The sequence below is a fragment of the Hemiscyllium ocellatum genome, chromosome 12, assembly GCF_020745735.1.
Source record: "Hemiscyllium ocellatum isolate sHemOce1 chromosome 12, sHemOce1.pat.X.cur, whole genome shotgun sequence".
NCBI lineage: Eukaryota > Metazoa > Chordata > Chondrichthyes > Orectolobiformes > Hemiscylliidae > Hemiscyllium > Hemiscyllium ocellatum.
The window spans coordinates 49,037,068-49,053,892 of record NC_083412.1 but is presented as its reverse complement, the minus strand read 5'-3'; the positions used below and the strand labels follow the sequence as shown (position 1 = coordinate 49,053,892).

Genomic DNA, 16,825 nt, shown 5'->3' with positions numbered 1-16,825 from the left:
TATTGGATGAAACATTTGTTGTGCTATTGTTACTTGCTACTATCAGCCTATGATAGAATGCCATCAGATCTTGCTCGTGCTGCAGACTCAGTTTGGCAGTGTGCTCTTCAGAATTGGCAGTCTTAATCAGTAGTAGTGGTACTGCTAACTTACTTTCTCCTAATGAGCACTGAAGTCCCTCACCCAGAGTATATCCACAGTGCTATACATGGAGGAATACTGATTCATCAGTTGAAGGGGTGAGAGTGAGGTTGGGGGCCTAGCTTGTAATCCGCTAATGTTTCCTTTCCTATATTTGACTTTGTGTAGGTGCACTAGGGAAGGGAAAAGCACCAAAAAAGACAAGCACTAAGAATTTGGATCAGGTCAGTAGTTGATTTCTGTTTAATGGTTCATGTTGTGGATAAAGAATTTAGAAAGAAGAATTTTGAGTGTTGCCCTTTATTTTGAATGATGACCGAGGGGATTCTGTGAAGTGACATCTTAATTGTATGTGGCAGTGGCAGGCCAATAGGAAAGGAAGCAGCTTCATTAAAAGCAGAGTCTCGATGTGTATTCTTTCTCAGCCCACCCAGAGTGAATGAGGGGGTGCATTCTGCCTCCAATTCTTCTCCTCTTTCTCACCATTCTTTCCTCCCCTTGTTCCATCTAATGCTACTCCCAAAGGGCTCTGGACACAGCAGCTGCATTCAAATTATGGTAAACCTGGAGCATGGGGCAGATTACCATGCGATTTGAAACCCACTCTGAACTAAATTGCAAAGCTGCGCTTGAGCATCAAGGAAGTAGAAATCTGACTTGAGCAACCAAGGTCTTTGCTAAAACTTTTCATGACTTTCATTCATCTATAAGAATGTTTCAGCTTGGCTTAATAAGCTCTTCTTTTCTAATCCCAGCAAGATTTTTTGATAACCTTATATGAAGAAAATGGGTTAGTGAAGCTTCAAAAGCATGTCCAACATCATCAATCCTTTTATTTTTTATTTATTGGCAAGGAGGATTGATGACAATGAAGTACCTCAAACAGTTCTTACTCTGAAGCACCTACACCATTTGGGGCATGGAGAAACAATTGTTAAACATGGCTATACCTAGCAATGTAGGATATAATTGGCAGTCATCTGTATTGCTTATCTTTGCAAATTTATTCCACTAAATTTCAACAACAGGCAAAATTAGGAGGTGCAAGAATTAATTTTTGAATGAGATTGATACCTTTAAAAAAATTAATTGAAGGCATTGAAAGGAAAATGCAATTTATTAGTTGAATGTCATCAATGTGTTGTGAAATGTTCAGATTTGAAATATCAGTTGCCAAGATAAGCACAGCAAATGAAATTCTTTATCAGAGAACAGTTTGGCAATCTTTGAATAAAGTGTTGCTTAGTAGCATGGCAGTTGCTACAGTCAGTGTTAGTTTCACAATAGCACAGATCATTAGAGTGCCACCAAGTGGTGTTTCAGGACAGTATTGCTACTTAACATTGGACTTCCCATTGGAGCAGCACTTAAAGAATGATGGCATTCCTTAATTACAGATTAGTGTATTACAGGTTATTGTTGCAGGTAAATTTGCAGTTAAGTATTAGCATTTTAATATAGGAAAGCCTAAACAAAGTTGCAATTGGAGTCCACAACTTATTAAGCTATTTTATTCTTTTTTTCCTAGATTCAAAGAATCTCTACAGTGTGGAAGCAGGCCATTCAGCCCATCAAGTCCACATTGATCCTCTGCAGGGCAACCCACCCAGATCCAACCCCCTACCCTAACCTAGTAACCTTGCATTTCCCATAGTTAATCCACATCGCCTGGTCTGTAGAAGGAAACCAAAGCACCTAGAGGAAACCCATGTAGACACAAGCAGTATGTGTGAACTCGATACAGGGTGTAATCGAACCCAGGTCCCTCATGTTGTGAGGCAGCGGTGCTAACCACTGAGCTATCATGCTACCCCCGTGAAGATATTCTGATGTTTTATAGGTGAATATGGAACTCAGAATGGTGTCAATTGTGTTTATTCTCTGACAAGGCCATCATTTATTACATAGCCGTAATTGTCTCATGAGAAGGTATTGGTGAGTTAATGTTGAAGATGCTAATGTGGTGCCACTTGAGTGTATTGCTTCTTCTTGATTGGTGTCAAGCTTCTTCTGTACCATTGGAGCTGCACTCATCCAGCAAAGTAGAGAGTATGCAATCACACTTCTGACTTTTGCCTTGAATGAAAAAAAGATGGCGGATGATGTGTATGATGATGTGAATGATGACCTCTGGGAGGTCAGAATTCCAAGCTCCTTACCAGCTCAAAGTACCACAGTATTCAAGTTTCTAGCTTAGTTTACAGACAATTGTAAACCCCAGGTTGTCAATAGAGTGGTATTCAGCAGCGATAATATTATTGAATGTCAAGGGGCAATTCCTAGATTTGCTTTTGAGATAGTTCTTGCCTTGCACTTGTGTGGCGTGTATGTTGCTTGCCACTAATCATCCAAAATCTGGGTGGTATCCAGGTCCTGCTGCTTAGAAAGATAGATTACTTCAGCATCTGAGGGAAGTGCAAATAATAATAAATGTGCAATCACCATTGAACATCATTGAGGGAAGGTGTAGTATATTGCTTTGATTGATACTACTGGCACCTCATGCTATCTTGCACCTCATGATGTGTGCCACCTCTGTCCGTAGGTGTTTCAGAGTAATGATTGTTTGAGGTAATTCATTGTCATCAATCCTCCTTGTCAATAAATAAAAATAGAAACTGCTGGAGAAACTGAATAGGTTTAGCAGCATCTGTGAAGTCAGAAAACACAGTTAACATTTTGAGTCTGATATGATTCTTCTTCAGAACGGAAAGAAGTTGGGAAATTGTGTGTTTTTGTTATTGACAGGGTTGGAAGTGGAGCAAATGGAATGGATAGTGAGAGTATCCAGAGTAGTAGACAAAGGCATTGCTAATAATGGTAAAAGAAAGAAAACTTTATAAATATATAGAGGCTGAAAATAATTTTGCTAACTTTATACAGGCATTACAGGACGTTGACATACTTGTACAGCAAACAATTAGAAAAGGATTTTTAACACCATTTACCATTTTTGATGCAAATCTTTTCTTTAGCTACAAAAGGATATATCAAATTTAATGATGTCATAAAGTTTTGGGTGGTGAAAAGAGAAGTCTAGCTTGAGATCCTGATGGAGATAGATGTGTTATTATTGTCTCCTTGCTAGTCTTAGTTATTCTGTTGAACTAACCAACGTTGAATGTACCTGTTGCTAGTGTGCTATTGCTTTTGCTAAGGCTGTGTGTGCTCTAGCTAAAACTAACCAGGGGTTCATCCTGTATCACTGTTAATCAAACGGTCCCTTGGACTAAATATAGAAAAGAGGATTGGTGGTGGTACAGTGCACATTGCATAATGATCAGAGATGAGATTGTTGCTCAAATGCCACAAGATAACAATGGTGAACAAAATCTGTTGCACCGAAGAGAAAGTACATTTTAAAAGGGAGTTTACTGCTTTACATACTTTGCCAGTTAAAGAATACTCAGTCAGATGACAGCTGCAAGTGCTTGAGCAAACAGTCAGCAGGAAGGAACAAGATAGAATCACCACTTCAAGATAAAACCTTCACTTCAGACACATTATGGAGCACAGGAGAAGCAGGGTCAGATTAGGCTATTAACAGCCAATTTTGGAGCTTCGTGAAGTTTAAAATCCTCGTTAGGCAAATAGAGAATTGTTAAATTCATGTTGCTAAAGACCAAGACATGAAAGATAAAATTTAAAGAAGGAATATGGATTGTTCACAGTAGGTGTGGTGACCATGAGGCAGAGCTACAGTAGCAAAGAGAAGAGCCATGGATTTAAGTTACACTAGACTCAGTATCAAGATTATCACTGGGCTCATTTAAAGTGACAGAAGGGCAATTTAACAGACAGAAAGAACTGAGTCTAACAGAAGAACATAGTTGAAATCTTTTAATTCAATAAGAATGAGAGATTAAAGCACAATTTTGACAGGAAGTGTTTTTAAGGCTGCAACCATAAAGCTTTTTTGGAAAATCATGGAAGGGGATGTGCATTGTACTTTAGGTTGTAAAAATTGGGAAACATTTTGCCTACGATAAAGTGGAAAACCTTCATCTTAGCTGCAGAAAGTATGCAAAACCTCCACTTAACCTGCAGGTGGCAGTAAACTACTATTTTGATTACAAAAGTGTGAGAACTCAACCAGTAAGCCAAACAGAGGTACAATATTGTTAGTAAACAAAATTTAAAGCTTTTTGGAAATAACATGGAACATTGCTATAATATATAATTTATAGCTTTCAAAGAAGAAAATAGTGCAATGCTTTAAAAACCTGTAAGGTAAAGAAGATAAAGCAGCATTGTTATAACATGGAATTTAAAATGTATTTAAGCAGAGAGAAATGCAGCAGTGTTTAGATACAACAGAAGTTAAGATATCTTGAAAGGAAGAACCATAAGTAATTACACCAAGAAGACATTGCGGAGAATATAATAATATCGTAGAGGTTTAATTTCAGAGATATGCCAAAGAAAACCAGATACCTTGGAGAAAACAATACTTATGGCACAGAATTTGTTTCAACACTAAATATCTAAATCTGTAGTTGATTAAGTAAATATACTAAACAAAAAAACAAAATAACTGTGAATGCTGGAAATCAGAAACAAACATTACTCAGGAACAACTTAGTGAGTCTGGCAGCATCTGTGAACAGAAAGCAGAGTCAATGTTTCAAATCCAGTGATCTTTCTTCAGAATGGGAGAATGGGTTCTGAAGAATAGTCATTGGATCCAAAATATTGATTTTGCTCTCTCTCCATAGAAACAGCACGATGGCACAGTGGTTAGCACTGCTGCCTCATAGTACCAAAGACCTGGATTCAATTCCTGCCTTAGGTGACTGACTGTGTGGAGTTTGCACATTCTCCCTGTGTATGTATGGGTGTGCTCTGGTTTCCTCCCATAGTCACAAAGATGTGTGGGTCAGGTGAATTGGCCATGCTAAATTGCCCATAGTGTTATGTAAGGGGTGTGGACTTGTTGGGCTAAAGGGCCTGTTTCCACTCTGTAAGTAATCTTAAAAAAAAGCCCTGCTGAGTTTTTCTAGCAATTTCTATTTTTGAGTAAGTAAATATACTGTTGTTTTCAGTAGGAATTAGAACCAACATAATTATGAATTGTCAAAATATAAAAGACACAGGCACTTTTGCAGAAGCTCTTCAAGGTTTTGGCAATTAATTTAATTTGTTTATAAACAAAGATCTTGAAAGAGAAGGAGTTAGCAGAAGAGTTCAATATCCTGAGGTATCTATAGATAATTCCATTAATGATCCCCTTCAGATTAGTGGAAAACTTTGACTATAAAGTTTGGAAATCAGATTTTGTATGAAGCAGAATAATGTTAAAATCATGGATGAGTTTTTTGTACATCTGTTAAGGTTCAAAGAAAATTTGACTATGGAAAAGGCCATTCAAAAGTGTGCGAGGAAAGGGAAACCCTTAATATAGGAGAGAAACAGTATCCATCCTTCTTTTAAGGTCTCAACAGGCAAACATGAGAATGCATCACAAAGAGGAGACTAAGACTCAATGCTGGTGCTGTGAACAAATAATGTCTCACAGATATAAGTTGTACCAAGTTATGAAAAATAGATCCCCATCTGTAAAACTATAGGTGACATCCAGAGGATGTGAAGAAGGAACCAGTTTCGAAGCAGCAAAAAAGCCCAAATTCTTACTCATTTTAATGTGACAGAAATACCACAGTAGAAATGAGCATTCATAGAGTAAATTAGTGATTCAATTGTCTGAGCTTTGACAGAACATAATTGTGTTAATTGCCATCTCATTAATTTTATCTTAAGGGGAGGGCAGTGTCACTGTCCCATCGGTTATCTCAAATGAATTATCCATTCTATGATGGAAGGGATTATTGATAATATACCTGATTGAATTTACATTGCTGACAATATCATTTTCATGAGTAAACCAAAGGCAGAGCATGAACACAACTTTCAGTTGCTGGTTACAGTAATTAAATTCAAAGGACTGTTATCTAACAGAGTCAAATATACATCAGTCAGATAAACCTGTTTGGATCCATTTACTTTGCCCAGGGAATCGAGGTAAGATCGAGGATAATCTGCAAATACTGACCCCATGGGATATAAAGGAGCTGCGATGTTGCCTTGAGTCTTTTACTTTTCCTATAACTATACAATCAGCACCTTGCTGAAAAATTAACTTTGCTGAGGGATTAGCTTAAGAAAGACTACTCTTATATGTGTGAATACAACTACCAATATGTTTTTGCTTCGATCAAATAGGTTCTTGCTTATCATAATACAATTACACTAGAAAATACATGATTCTCAAATCAAATGCATTGCAAAAAATTTGCAAGACAAAAGTCCTATTGCCTTGATTCTAAATCCTGCCATCTGTACAAGCACACATGTCATAGGAATGTGATATTATTGCCAGATGAGTAATTCAGAGACCCAGGTATTGTTCTGGGGACCCCAGGTCAAATACTGCTAGGGAAGATGGTGGAATTTAAATTCAATAAAAATTTGCAATTAAGAATGTTAAGAGAATAACCATGAAACCATTGTTAATTATCTAATGTCCTTTAGGGAAGGAAACTTCCATCCTTAACTGATCTATTCTACATGTTACTCCAGACCCATAGCAATATTATTGACTCTTAACTGTTAACAATTATGGATGGGTAATAAATGCTGGCATTGCCAGCAATGTTCACATCCCATGAAGGAATTAAAATAAAGCCAACTACGGTTAGTTCTGATATAATGCAACAGTTCTGTTCTCATGCGATCTCGTGTTATAAGAAAATCGCGCAATTGCTGTGCCATTTAAACTAAGGGAGCTGGAATCGCATTATAGCCAATACAGGTAAGAAAAGTACACAATCTACAAATAATGGTCTAAATTCGTCAACTGTTTAAAAGCCAATTCATGTTGAAGAAACACACGTTATTGCAAAACCAACTGTGTTCCAATATTGAAGATGAGACATTAAGCTTGGAATTAGGCATCATTCAATTTCACACATATTTATTTTGCCGGAAATTCCCCATTGAAACAGATCATAAGTCATTAGAGATGATGTGCCACAAACTGCACAATAGTGTATTGCCATTCTTGCAGTGTTTACTTGTCAAGGGTTAAGGATACGACTGAAGTGAGAAATAAGCCGAGTACCAGAGTGGTTACATTAAGACACACAAAAGACCAAGATATTCCTTTTACCTATATGTTGATGCTCTTGACTACAAAGGGAAAGGTATTCTCAAGATCGATCAGATCTGGCCACAGCCAGTGTGAAGAGTTGAAATTAGCAACTACCAAAGATGATCAACTTGTGATCATGTAAGACTTATACAAGAACAATAGTCATACATGGCCTGACAGTACTAATTAAAAGTATGAAATGATTCATTCATTTTGGCCATAGAAGGACAAACTTGGTATATCATGTCAATTCATCTTCAAGAGCAAACAAATTCTAATATCAAAAGCAGTATGCTAAGAGATAAGATCCATGTTACACCAGAACACATCGGTATTGAACACACAAATCAGTGAGCACATGAAACTGTGTACGAGCCAGGGATAATTCAAGATATTCAGTGATTTGCATGTGAATATCAAACCTAACACTGGAGGGAACCTTCATATTCACATAAACTTCCATTCATTCTTCGGACGAAAGTAGCAACGGAACTATTCAGAGTATATGGGGAATATTAAATAGAGTCACAGAGAAGTACAGCAAGGAAACAAACCCTTTGGTCCAATTCATCTATGCTGACCAGGTATCCTAACCTAATCTAGTCCCATTTGCCAGCATTTGGTATGCATATTCATCTCAACCCTTCCAATTCATTTACCCATTCAGACGCCTTTTAAATGCTGTAATTGTACCAGCCTCCACCACTTCCTCTGGCAGCTCATTCCATACACGCACCACCCACCGTGTGAAAATGTTGTCCCTTTGGTCCCTTTTATATCATTCCCCTGTCACCTTAAACCTATGCCCTCTAGTTCTGAACTCCCCCATCCCAGGGAAAAGACCTTGTCTATTTATCCTATCCATACCCCTCATGATTTTATGAACCTTTATAAGGTCACCCCTCAGCCTCTGACACTCCAGGGAAAACAGCCCCAGCCTATTCAGCCTCTTGCTCTCGCTCAAAGCTTCCAACCCTGGCAACATCCTTGCAAATCTTTTCTGAACCCTTTCAAGTTTCACAACATCCTTCCTATAGGAAGAAGACCAGAATTGCACGCAATATTCTGAAAGTGGCCTAACCAATGTCTTATACAGCTGCAACATGACCTCCCAACTCCTGTACTCAATGCCCTGACCAATAAAGGAAAGCATACCAAATGCCTTCTTCACTATCCTATCTACCTGTGACTCTACTTTCAAGGAACAATGGACCTGCACTCCAAGGTCTCTTTGTTCAGCAACACTCCCCAGGACCTTACCATTAAGTGTATAAGTCCTTGTCCTGATTTGCCTTTCCAAAATGCAGCACCTCACATTTATCTAAATTCAACTCCATCTGCCACTCCTCAGCCCATTGGCCCAACTGATCTAGATCCCGTTGTAGTCTGAGTTAACCTTCTTTGCTGTCCACTACTCCTCTAATTTTGGTGTAATCTGCAAACTTACTAACTATACCTCCTATGTTGACATCCAAATTATTTATGTGAATGACAAAAAGTAGTGAACCCAGCACCAATCCTTGTGGCACACCACTGGTTACAGGCCTGCAGTCTGAAAAACAAACCTCCACCACCACCATCTGTCTGCTACCATTGAGCCAGTTCTGTATCCAAATGGCTAGTTCTCCCTGTATTCCGTGAGATCTAACCTTGCTAATCAGTCTCCCAAAGGGAACCTTGTCAAATGCCTTACTGAAGTCCATATAGATCACATCCACCATTCTGCCCTCTTTATTACTTCTTCAAATAACTCAATCAAGTTTGTGAGACATGAATTCCCACACATGAAGCCATGCTGACTATGTCTAATCATTTTTTGCCTTTCAAAATACATGTAAATCCTGTCCTCAGGATTCCCTTCAACAACTTGCCCACCATCGACATCAGGCTCACTGGTCTATCGTTCCCTGGCTTTTCCTTCCCACCTTTCTTAAATAGTGGCATCACATTAGCCAACCTCCAGTCTTCCAGCACCTCATCTGTAATTATTGATGATGCAAATATCTTAGCAAGCGGCCCATTAATCACTTCTCTAGCTTCCCACAGAGTTCCAGGTTACACCTGATAAGGTCATGAGGATTTGTCCATTTTTATGCATTTTAAGACATCCAGCATCACCTCCTCTGTAATTTGGACATTTTTGAAGATGTCACCATCTATTTTCCCATGCTGTATATCTTCCATGTCCTTCTCCACAGTAAACACAGATGCAAAATACTTGTTTAGTATCTCCCCCATCTCCTGCAGTTCCACACATTGGCTGCCTTGCTGATCTTTGAGGGGTCCTATTCTTGTCCTAGTTACCCTTTTGTCCTTAATGTATTTATAAAAACCCTTTGGATTCTCCTTAACCCTGTTTGCCAAAGCTATCTCACGTCCTCTTTTATCCTCCTGATTTCCCTTTTACATATACTCAGCATTTTGCTGCGACCAGAACTGCATCCAATACTCCAAGAGTGGTCACAGTATACTCCTACTGCCTTTATACTCTGCTAAGGATTTACTCGATCTCTCCTGTTTATACCTGACATATGCTTCCTTCTTTTTCTTAACCGAAACCTCAAATTTTCTCATCATCGAGCATTCTCTACACCTACCAGTCTTGCCTTTCACCCTAACGGGAATATACTGTCTCTGGACTCTCATTATCTCATTTTAGAATATCGAACATAGAACATTACAGCACAGTACAGGCCCTTTGACCCTCGATTTTCTGCTAACCTGTGAAACCAATCTGAAGCCCATCTGACCTACACTATTCCATTATCATCCATATGTTTAGCCAATGATGATTTAAATGCCCTTAAAGTTGGTAAGTCTACCACTGTTGCAGGCAGGTGTTCCACATCATTACTACTCTGTGTAAATAACCTACTTCTGACATCTGTCCTGTATTTGTCACCTCTCAATTTAATGATATGTCCCCTCATGCTAGCCATCACCATCCGAGGAAAAAGGCTCTCACTGTCCACCCTATCTAATCCCCTTATCATCTTGTATGTCTCAATTAGGTCACCTCTCAACCTTCTTCTCTCTAACAAAACAGCCTGAAATTCCTTAGACTTTCCTGATAAGACCTTCCCTCCATACCAGGCAACATCCTGGTAAATCGCCTCTGGACCCTTTCCAATGCTTCCACGTCCTTCCTATAATGCTGCGACCAGAACTGTATGCAATACTCCAAGTGTGTTTGCATTAGAGTTTTGTACAACTGCAACATGACTTCATGGCTCTGAAATCAATCCTTCTCCCAATAAAAGCTAACACACACTCTTAACAGCCCTATCAATCTGGGTGGCAACTTTCAAGGATCTATGTACATGGACATTGAGATGTCTCTGCTCATCCACACTACCAAGAATCTTACCAATAGCCCAGTACTTTGTATTCCTGTTACTCCTACCAAAGTGAATCAACTCACACTTTTCCACATTAAACTCCATTTGCCAGCTCTCAACCTAACTCTGCAGCTTATCTATTTCCCTCTGTAACCTGCAACATCCATCCGTATGTCCACAACTACACTGACCTTAGTGTCATCTGCAAATTTACTAACCCTTATCCAAGTTATTTATAAAAATTACAAACCGCAGTGGCCCTAAAAACAGATCCTTGCTGTACATCACTAGTAACTGAACTCCAGGATGAACATTTCCCAACAACCACTGCCCTGCCTTTTCTTTCAGCACGCCTATTTCTGATCCAAACAGCTAAATCATTCACAATCCCATGCCTCTGTATTTTCTACAATAGCCTACCATGGGGAACCTTATCAAATGCCTTACTGAAATCCATGTTTACCACATCAACCACTTTACCCTCATCCACCTGTTTGGTCACTGTCTCTAAGCACTCAATAAAGTTTGTAAGGCACAACCTACCCTTCACAAAACCGTGTTGACTATCCCCAATCAAATTATTCCTATCTAGGTGATTATAAATCCTATCTCTTATCTCTTATAACCCTTTCCAACACATTACCCACAACCAAAGTAAGGCTCCCTGGTCTACAATTTCCAGAGTTGTCTCTACTCCCCTTCTTGACAAAGGGAACAGTATTTACCATCCTCCAGTCTTCTGGCACTATTCCTGTAGACAATGATGACATAAAGACCAAAGCAAAAGGACTGCAACCTCCTCCCTACCTTTCCAGAGAATCCCAGGATAAATCCCATCCAGCCCAGGGGAGTTATCTATTTTCACATTTCCAGAATTGCTAACACCTCCTCCTTATGAACCAATCCCATCTAGTTTAATAGCCGATATCTCAGTATTCTCCTTGACAACATTGTCTTTTTCCAGGGTGAATACTGACAAAATTATTCATTTAGCACCTCTTCTATCTCCTTGGACTCCACGGACAACTTCCCATTACTGTCCTTGACTGGCTCTAATCTTACTCTCATCATTCTTTCATTCCTGACATACCTATAGAAAGCTTTAGGGTTTTCCTTGATCCTACCTGCCAAAGAATTCTCATGTCCCCTCCTGGCTCTTAGCTCTCTCTGTTGACCCTTCAGTCTAACTTGTAACCCTCAATTACCTTAACTGAGCCTTCATGTCTCAACTATATATAAACTCCTTTCTTCCTCTTGACAAGAGAGTCAACTTCTTTAATAAACCACGGTTCACTAACTCGACCATTTCCTCCCTGCCTGACAGGTACATACCTATCAAGGACACACAGCAGCTTTTCCTTGAACAAGCTCTACATTTCAATTGTGCCCATCCCTGCAGTTTCCTTCCCCATCCTATGCATCCTAAATCTTGCCTAATCGCATAATAATTGCCTTTCCCCCAGCTATAACTCTTTTCCTGCGGTATATACCTATCCCGTTTCATCACTAATTATGGTCACTATCACCAAAGAGCTCATCTACCTCAAAATCTAACACCTAGCCTGGTTCATTACCCAGTACCAAATCCAATATGGCCTCGCCTCTTGTTGCCCTTTCTACATACTGTATCAGGAAACCCTTCTGCACATATTAGACAAAAATTGACCCATCTAAAGTAGTATTATAGCATTTCCAGTCAATATTTGGAAAGTTAAAGCCCCCATAACAACTACCCTGTTACTTTCTCTCCTATCCAGAATCATTTTTGCAATCCTTTCCTGTACATCTCTGGAAGTCTTCAGAGGACTATCGAAAACTTCTAACAGGGTGACCTCTCCTTTCCTGTTTCTAACCTCAGCCAATACTACCTCAATAGACGAGTCCTCATCAAGCGTCCTTTCTGCCACCATAATACTGACCTTGACTAACAATGCCACACACCCCCTCTTTTACCACCTTCCCTGTTCTTACTGAAACATTTAAATCCCAGCACCTGCAACAGCCATTCCTGTCTCTGTTCTATCCATGTCTCTGAAATGGCCACAACACCAAAGTCCCAGGTACCAATTCATGTTACAAGTTCACTCACCTTATTCCAGATGCTCCTGGCATTGAGGTAGACACACTTCAAATCACTTTCCTGCCTGCTGGTACACTCTTGTGACCTTGAGTCCTTATTAATGAACTCACAACTTTCAACCTCCTGTACACTGGAGCCACAATTCAGGTTCCCATCCCCCTGCTGAATTAGTTTAAACCCTCCCAAAGAACATTAGCAAAGCTCCCCCCAGGGTATCGGTGCCCTCCTGATTCAGGTGTAGACCATCCTGTTTGTATGTGCCCCAATTATCCAGGTATCTGAAACCCTCCCTTCTACAACATCCCTGTAGCCACGTGTTCAACTCCTCTCTCTCCCTATTCCTTGCCTCACTAGCACGTGGCACAGGTAACAAACCAGAGATAACGACTGTTTGTTCTAGATCTAAGCTTCCACCTGAGATCCCTGAATTTCTGCCTTAAATCCCCATCCCTTTTCCTACCTATGTCATTAATGCCTATGTGGACCACGACTTGGGGCTGCTCGCCCTCCCCCAAGAATCTTGAAAATATGATCCAAGACATCACGAAACCTGGCAGCTGGGAGGCAACACACTAACTGCAAGTCTCTCTCATTCCCACAGAATCTCCTATCTATCCCCTTAACTAGGGAGTCCCCAGTGACTAATGCTCTAGTCCTCTCCCCACTTCTCTTCTGAGCAACAGGAACAGACTCTGTGCCAGAGGCTTGTACCCCATGGCTTACCCCTGATAAGTCTTCCTCCCCAACAGTATCCAAAACAGTATAGTTGTTATTGAGGGGAACAACCACTGTCTGCTGGTTCCCTTTTCATCCACTGACTGTAACCCATCTATCTGTTTCCTGTACTTGAGGTGTGACAACCCCCTATAACTCTCTCAGCCTCCCAAATGATCCAAGGTTCATCCAGTTCCAAGGTTAGAGGAGGAGGATGGGTGGGAGACACTACCTAAGTAGTGTTTCAGGTAAAGCAACCGCCAAATATATTACCTCACTTACTCAGCAGTCCTGTTTGACCTCCTGCTCAGTGTGTGCTCTGCCTATTCATGAGCTAAGATTTTAAATGATTAATTTACCTACCCGGCAGCCTTCAGTCTCTGCTCTCGCTGTTTCCAAAAATGAAGGCTTCCCATTTTCTAGCCATCCCTTCACCTGTGAACATCTGCCTCCAAGCAGCTTTTGAAAGTTCTTGTCCAATACCATCAAAATTAGCCTTCCTCCAATTTAGAACTTCCACTTTCAGATCTGGTCTATCCTTTTCCTTTACTATTTTAAAACTGGTAGAATTGTGGTCACTGGCCCCAAAGTGCTCCCCCACTGACACCTCGGTCACCTGCCCTGCCTTATTTCCCAAGAGTAAGCCAAGTTTTGCACCTTCTCTAGTAGGTACATCCACATACTGAATCAGAATTTTTTTTTGTACACATTTAACAAGTTCCTCTCCATCTAAACCCTTAATGCTACGCCAGTCCCAGTCTATGTTTGGAAAGTTAAAATCCCCTACCATAACCACCCTATTATTCTTAAAGATAACTGAAATCTCCTTACAAATGTGTTTCTCAATTTCCCACTGACTACTAGGGGGTCTGTAATACAGTCCCAATAAGATGATCATTCCTTTCTTATTTTTCAGTTGCACCCAAATAACTTACCTGGATGTATTCCCAGGAATATCCTCCCTAAGAACAGCAGTAATGCTATCCCTTATCACCTTGCCACACCACCTCCTTTCTTGCCTTCCTTTCTGTACTTCCTGTAGCATTTGTATCCTGGAACATTAAGCTGCCAGTTCTGCCCATCCCTGAGCACTTTTCTGTAATTGCTATAACATCCCAGTCCCCTGTTGCTAACCATGCCCTGAGTTCATCTGCCTTCCCTGATAGGCCTCTTGCATTGAAATAAATGCAGTTTAATTTATCAGTCCTACCTTGTTCTCTGCTTTGTTCCTGCCTGCCCTGCTTGACTTGCTCCCTTTCCCACTGTACCAGTCTCAAATTAATCTCTTTCCTCACTACTTCCCTAGTCCCACACCACCACCTTACTTGTTTAAACCCTCCAAAACAGGTCTAGCAAATCTCCCTGCCAGAATGTTAGTCCCCTTCTAATTTAGGTGTAATCTGTCCTTCTTGTACAGGTCACTTCTACCCCAAAAGAGCTTCCAATGATCCAAAAATGAATCCTTCTCCCATACACCAGCTCCTCAGCCATGCATTCATCTGCTTTATCCTCCTATTCCTACCCTCACTAGCTCGTAGCACTGGGAGTAATTCTTATATTACTACCTTTGAGGACTTCCTTTTTAAATTAGTGCCTAACTTTCTATATTCTCCCCCAGAATCTCATTTTTTTCCCCTTCCTATGTCACTAGTTCCACAGTGTGTACAATGACCTCCAGCTGGTCCGTCTCACCTTTGAGAACATTCTGCACCCTCTCTGAGATATCCTTGATCCAGGGAGACAACACACCACTCTGATCTTTTCCTACTGTCCACAGAAATGTCTATCTGTGCCTCTGACGAGAGAGTCCTGTATCACAATCAATTGGTTGGAACCTGACATACCACTCATTACATTAGAATCTGTCTCGATACCAGAAACTTGGCTGTTTGTGCTATAATCTCCTGAGAGTCCATCACCCCCTATATTTTCCAAAGCAGATTTGTTTGAAATGGGGATAATCACAGAAGACTCTTGTACTACCTGCCTACCTCCCCTACCTTTCCTGGAGTTAACTAATCTACCTGATTGTATCTGCGACTTTTCTCCCTTCCTATAACTGCCATCCATCACACCTACTAGCTCCTGTAAATTCCTCTTTAGCTCTAACTGCCGCTCTAAGCATTTCATGCAACCAGATAGGATTTGCAACCAAAGACACTTGCTGCAGACAACTTTGTGATGGATTACTTCTCTCAATTTTCCATTTTTTAACAACTTCAAACTTCAACAAACATGGCCATTGCTATCACACTGAACACTATTTTTAGTTTATTTGATATTACAAATCAAATAGGGTCTAACAATGGGGCACAGCACACTGGCAAATCACTTCAAGATGTGCACCAAGTCGGGAGTGATCCATATTGTACTGTTAGCTACCCATTGATGCTCATATGGTCCAGTAGAACATACAATACATACTATTAAATCAACAATCATTAAGGGTTAAACAACAAGCAAGATTTTCATATTGCAATACTATATGTTGTGCAACACCAGTGCAGAAGGGAATACCATCTACAGATTAACTTATACTCAGAAGGCAAATAAAACCCTTCACTTTGCTTAGCAAATAGGACATTCTTCTTGAAAGACAAAGGAGAATTAAAGAGATGGAGGAGATGGGAGCAAGTAGATAACTACCATTACTGTGCACTGAACAGACAGTCTAAATTAAAAAGGTAAATACAAATATTTGGATACCTGCAAAGGTTTCATGAATCATGTAGCTACGCAATGAAGGTACAGAAGCCAGCTCAGAGCAATGTAAAGCTGGCCAATCATGCAAAATGAGAGTGAGAAAGAATAATCCAAGAACGATGATTGTGTGATAATGTTGAGTGACAACAACCAGCAGCAAGACAACCAAATTGTGAAACAAATGCAAAGGACAGCAATGCATACCTCTCTCGGCAGGTATACAATCACCAGAGCAAGATAAATTGTTAAACATTACGTTGAGGTTTAAAATGTTAGTCTTGTAAACTGTGTTTTTACCTATTTGTTTAATTACTTGAAATGGTAACAGACACAACTATGTATATCCATTTGAAATTTTTTTTTCAAATTAAGGAACAAGTGAGATGTTATGTCATGTCTCACAATCAGCCTGTTAGCATACTTTTAAGAGACATGCTCATGATATCCACACCGCATCTTTGCATGGGAGCAAAGGTAAAATACCTCATACTATATCTTACCTTAGATCACTTAAAACATGACACATTCCTGAAGTATGTTTCTCTGTTCTAACATGTTAACTTAATGTGCCTGAGGAATGTAATGTTTACACATAATAGTTAGTTACAATAAATATCTGTTGGAATCATCAATACCACAAAGGGTAAAATCACTAAAGTGCTGACCTCTCATTAGATAGGGAAGACAACTTGGTTTAACCTG

At 39.9% G+C, this 16,825-nt stretch overlaps 1 protein-coding gene across 1 annotated transcript in view; it reads right to left on the bottom strand.

Moving 5' to 3' along the window:
- The window catches only part of LOC132820746 (nectin-1-like), a 54,687-nt gene extending 38,486 nt beyond the window's left edge, over positions 1-16,201 (bottom strand). Inside the window, exon 1 of the mRNA XM_060833020.1 lies at positions 16,127-16,201. Within this exon, the coding sequence (XP_060689003.1) occupies positions 16,127-16,148 (22 nt within the window). The 5' untranslated portion in view covers positions 16,149-16,201. The remainder of the gene's footprint in view (positions 1-16,126) is intronic.
- Positions 16,202-16,825: the final 624 nt, after the last annotated feature.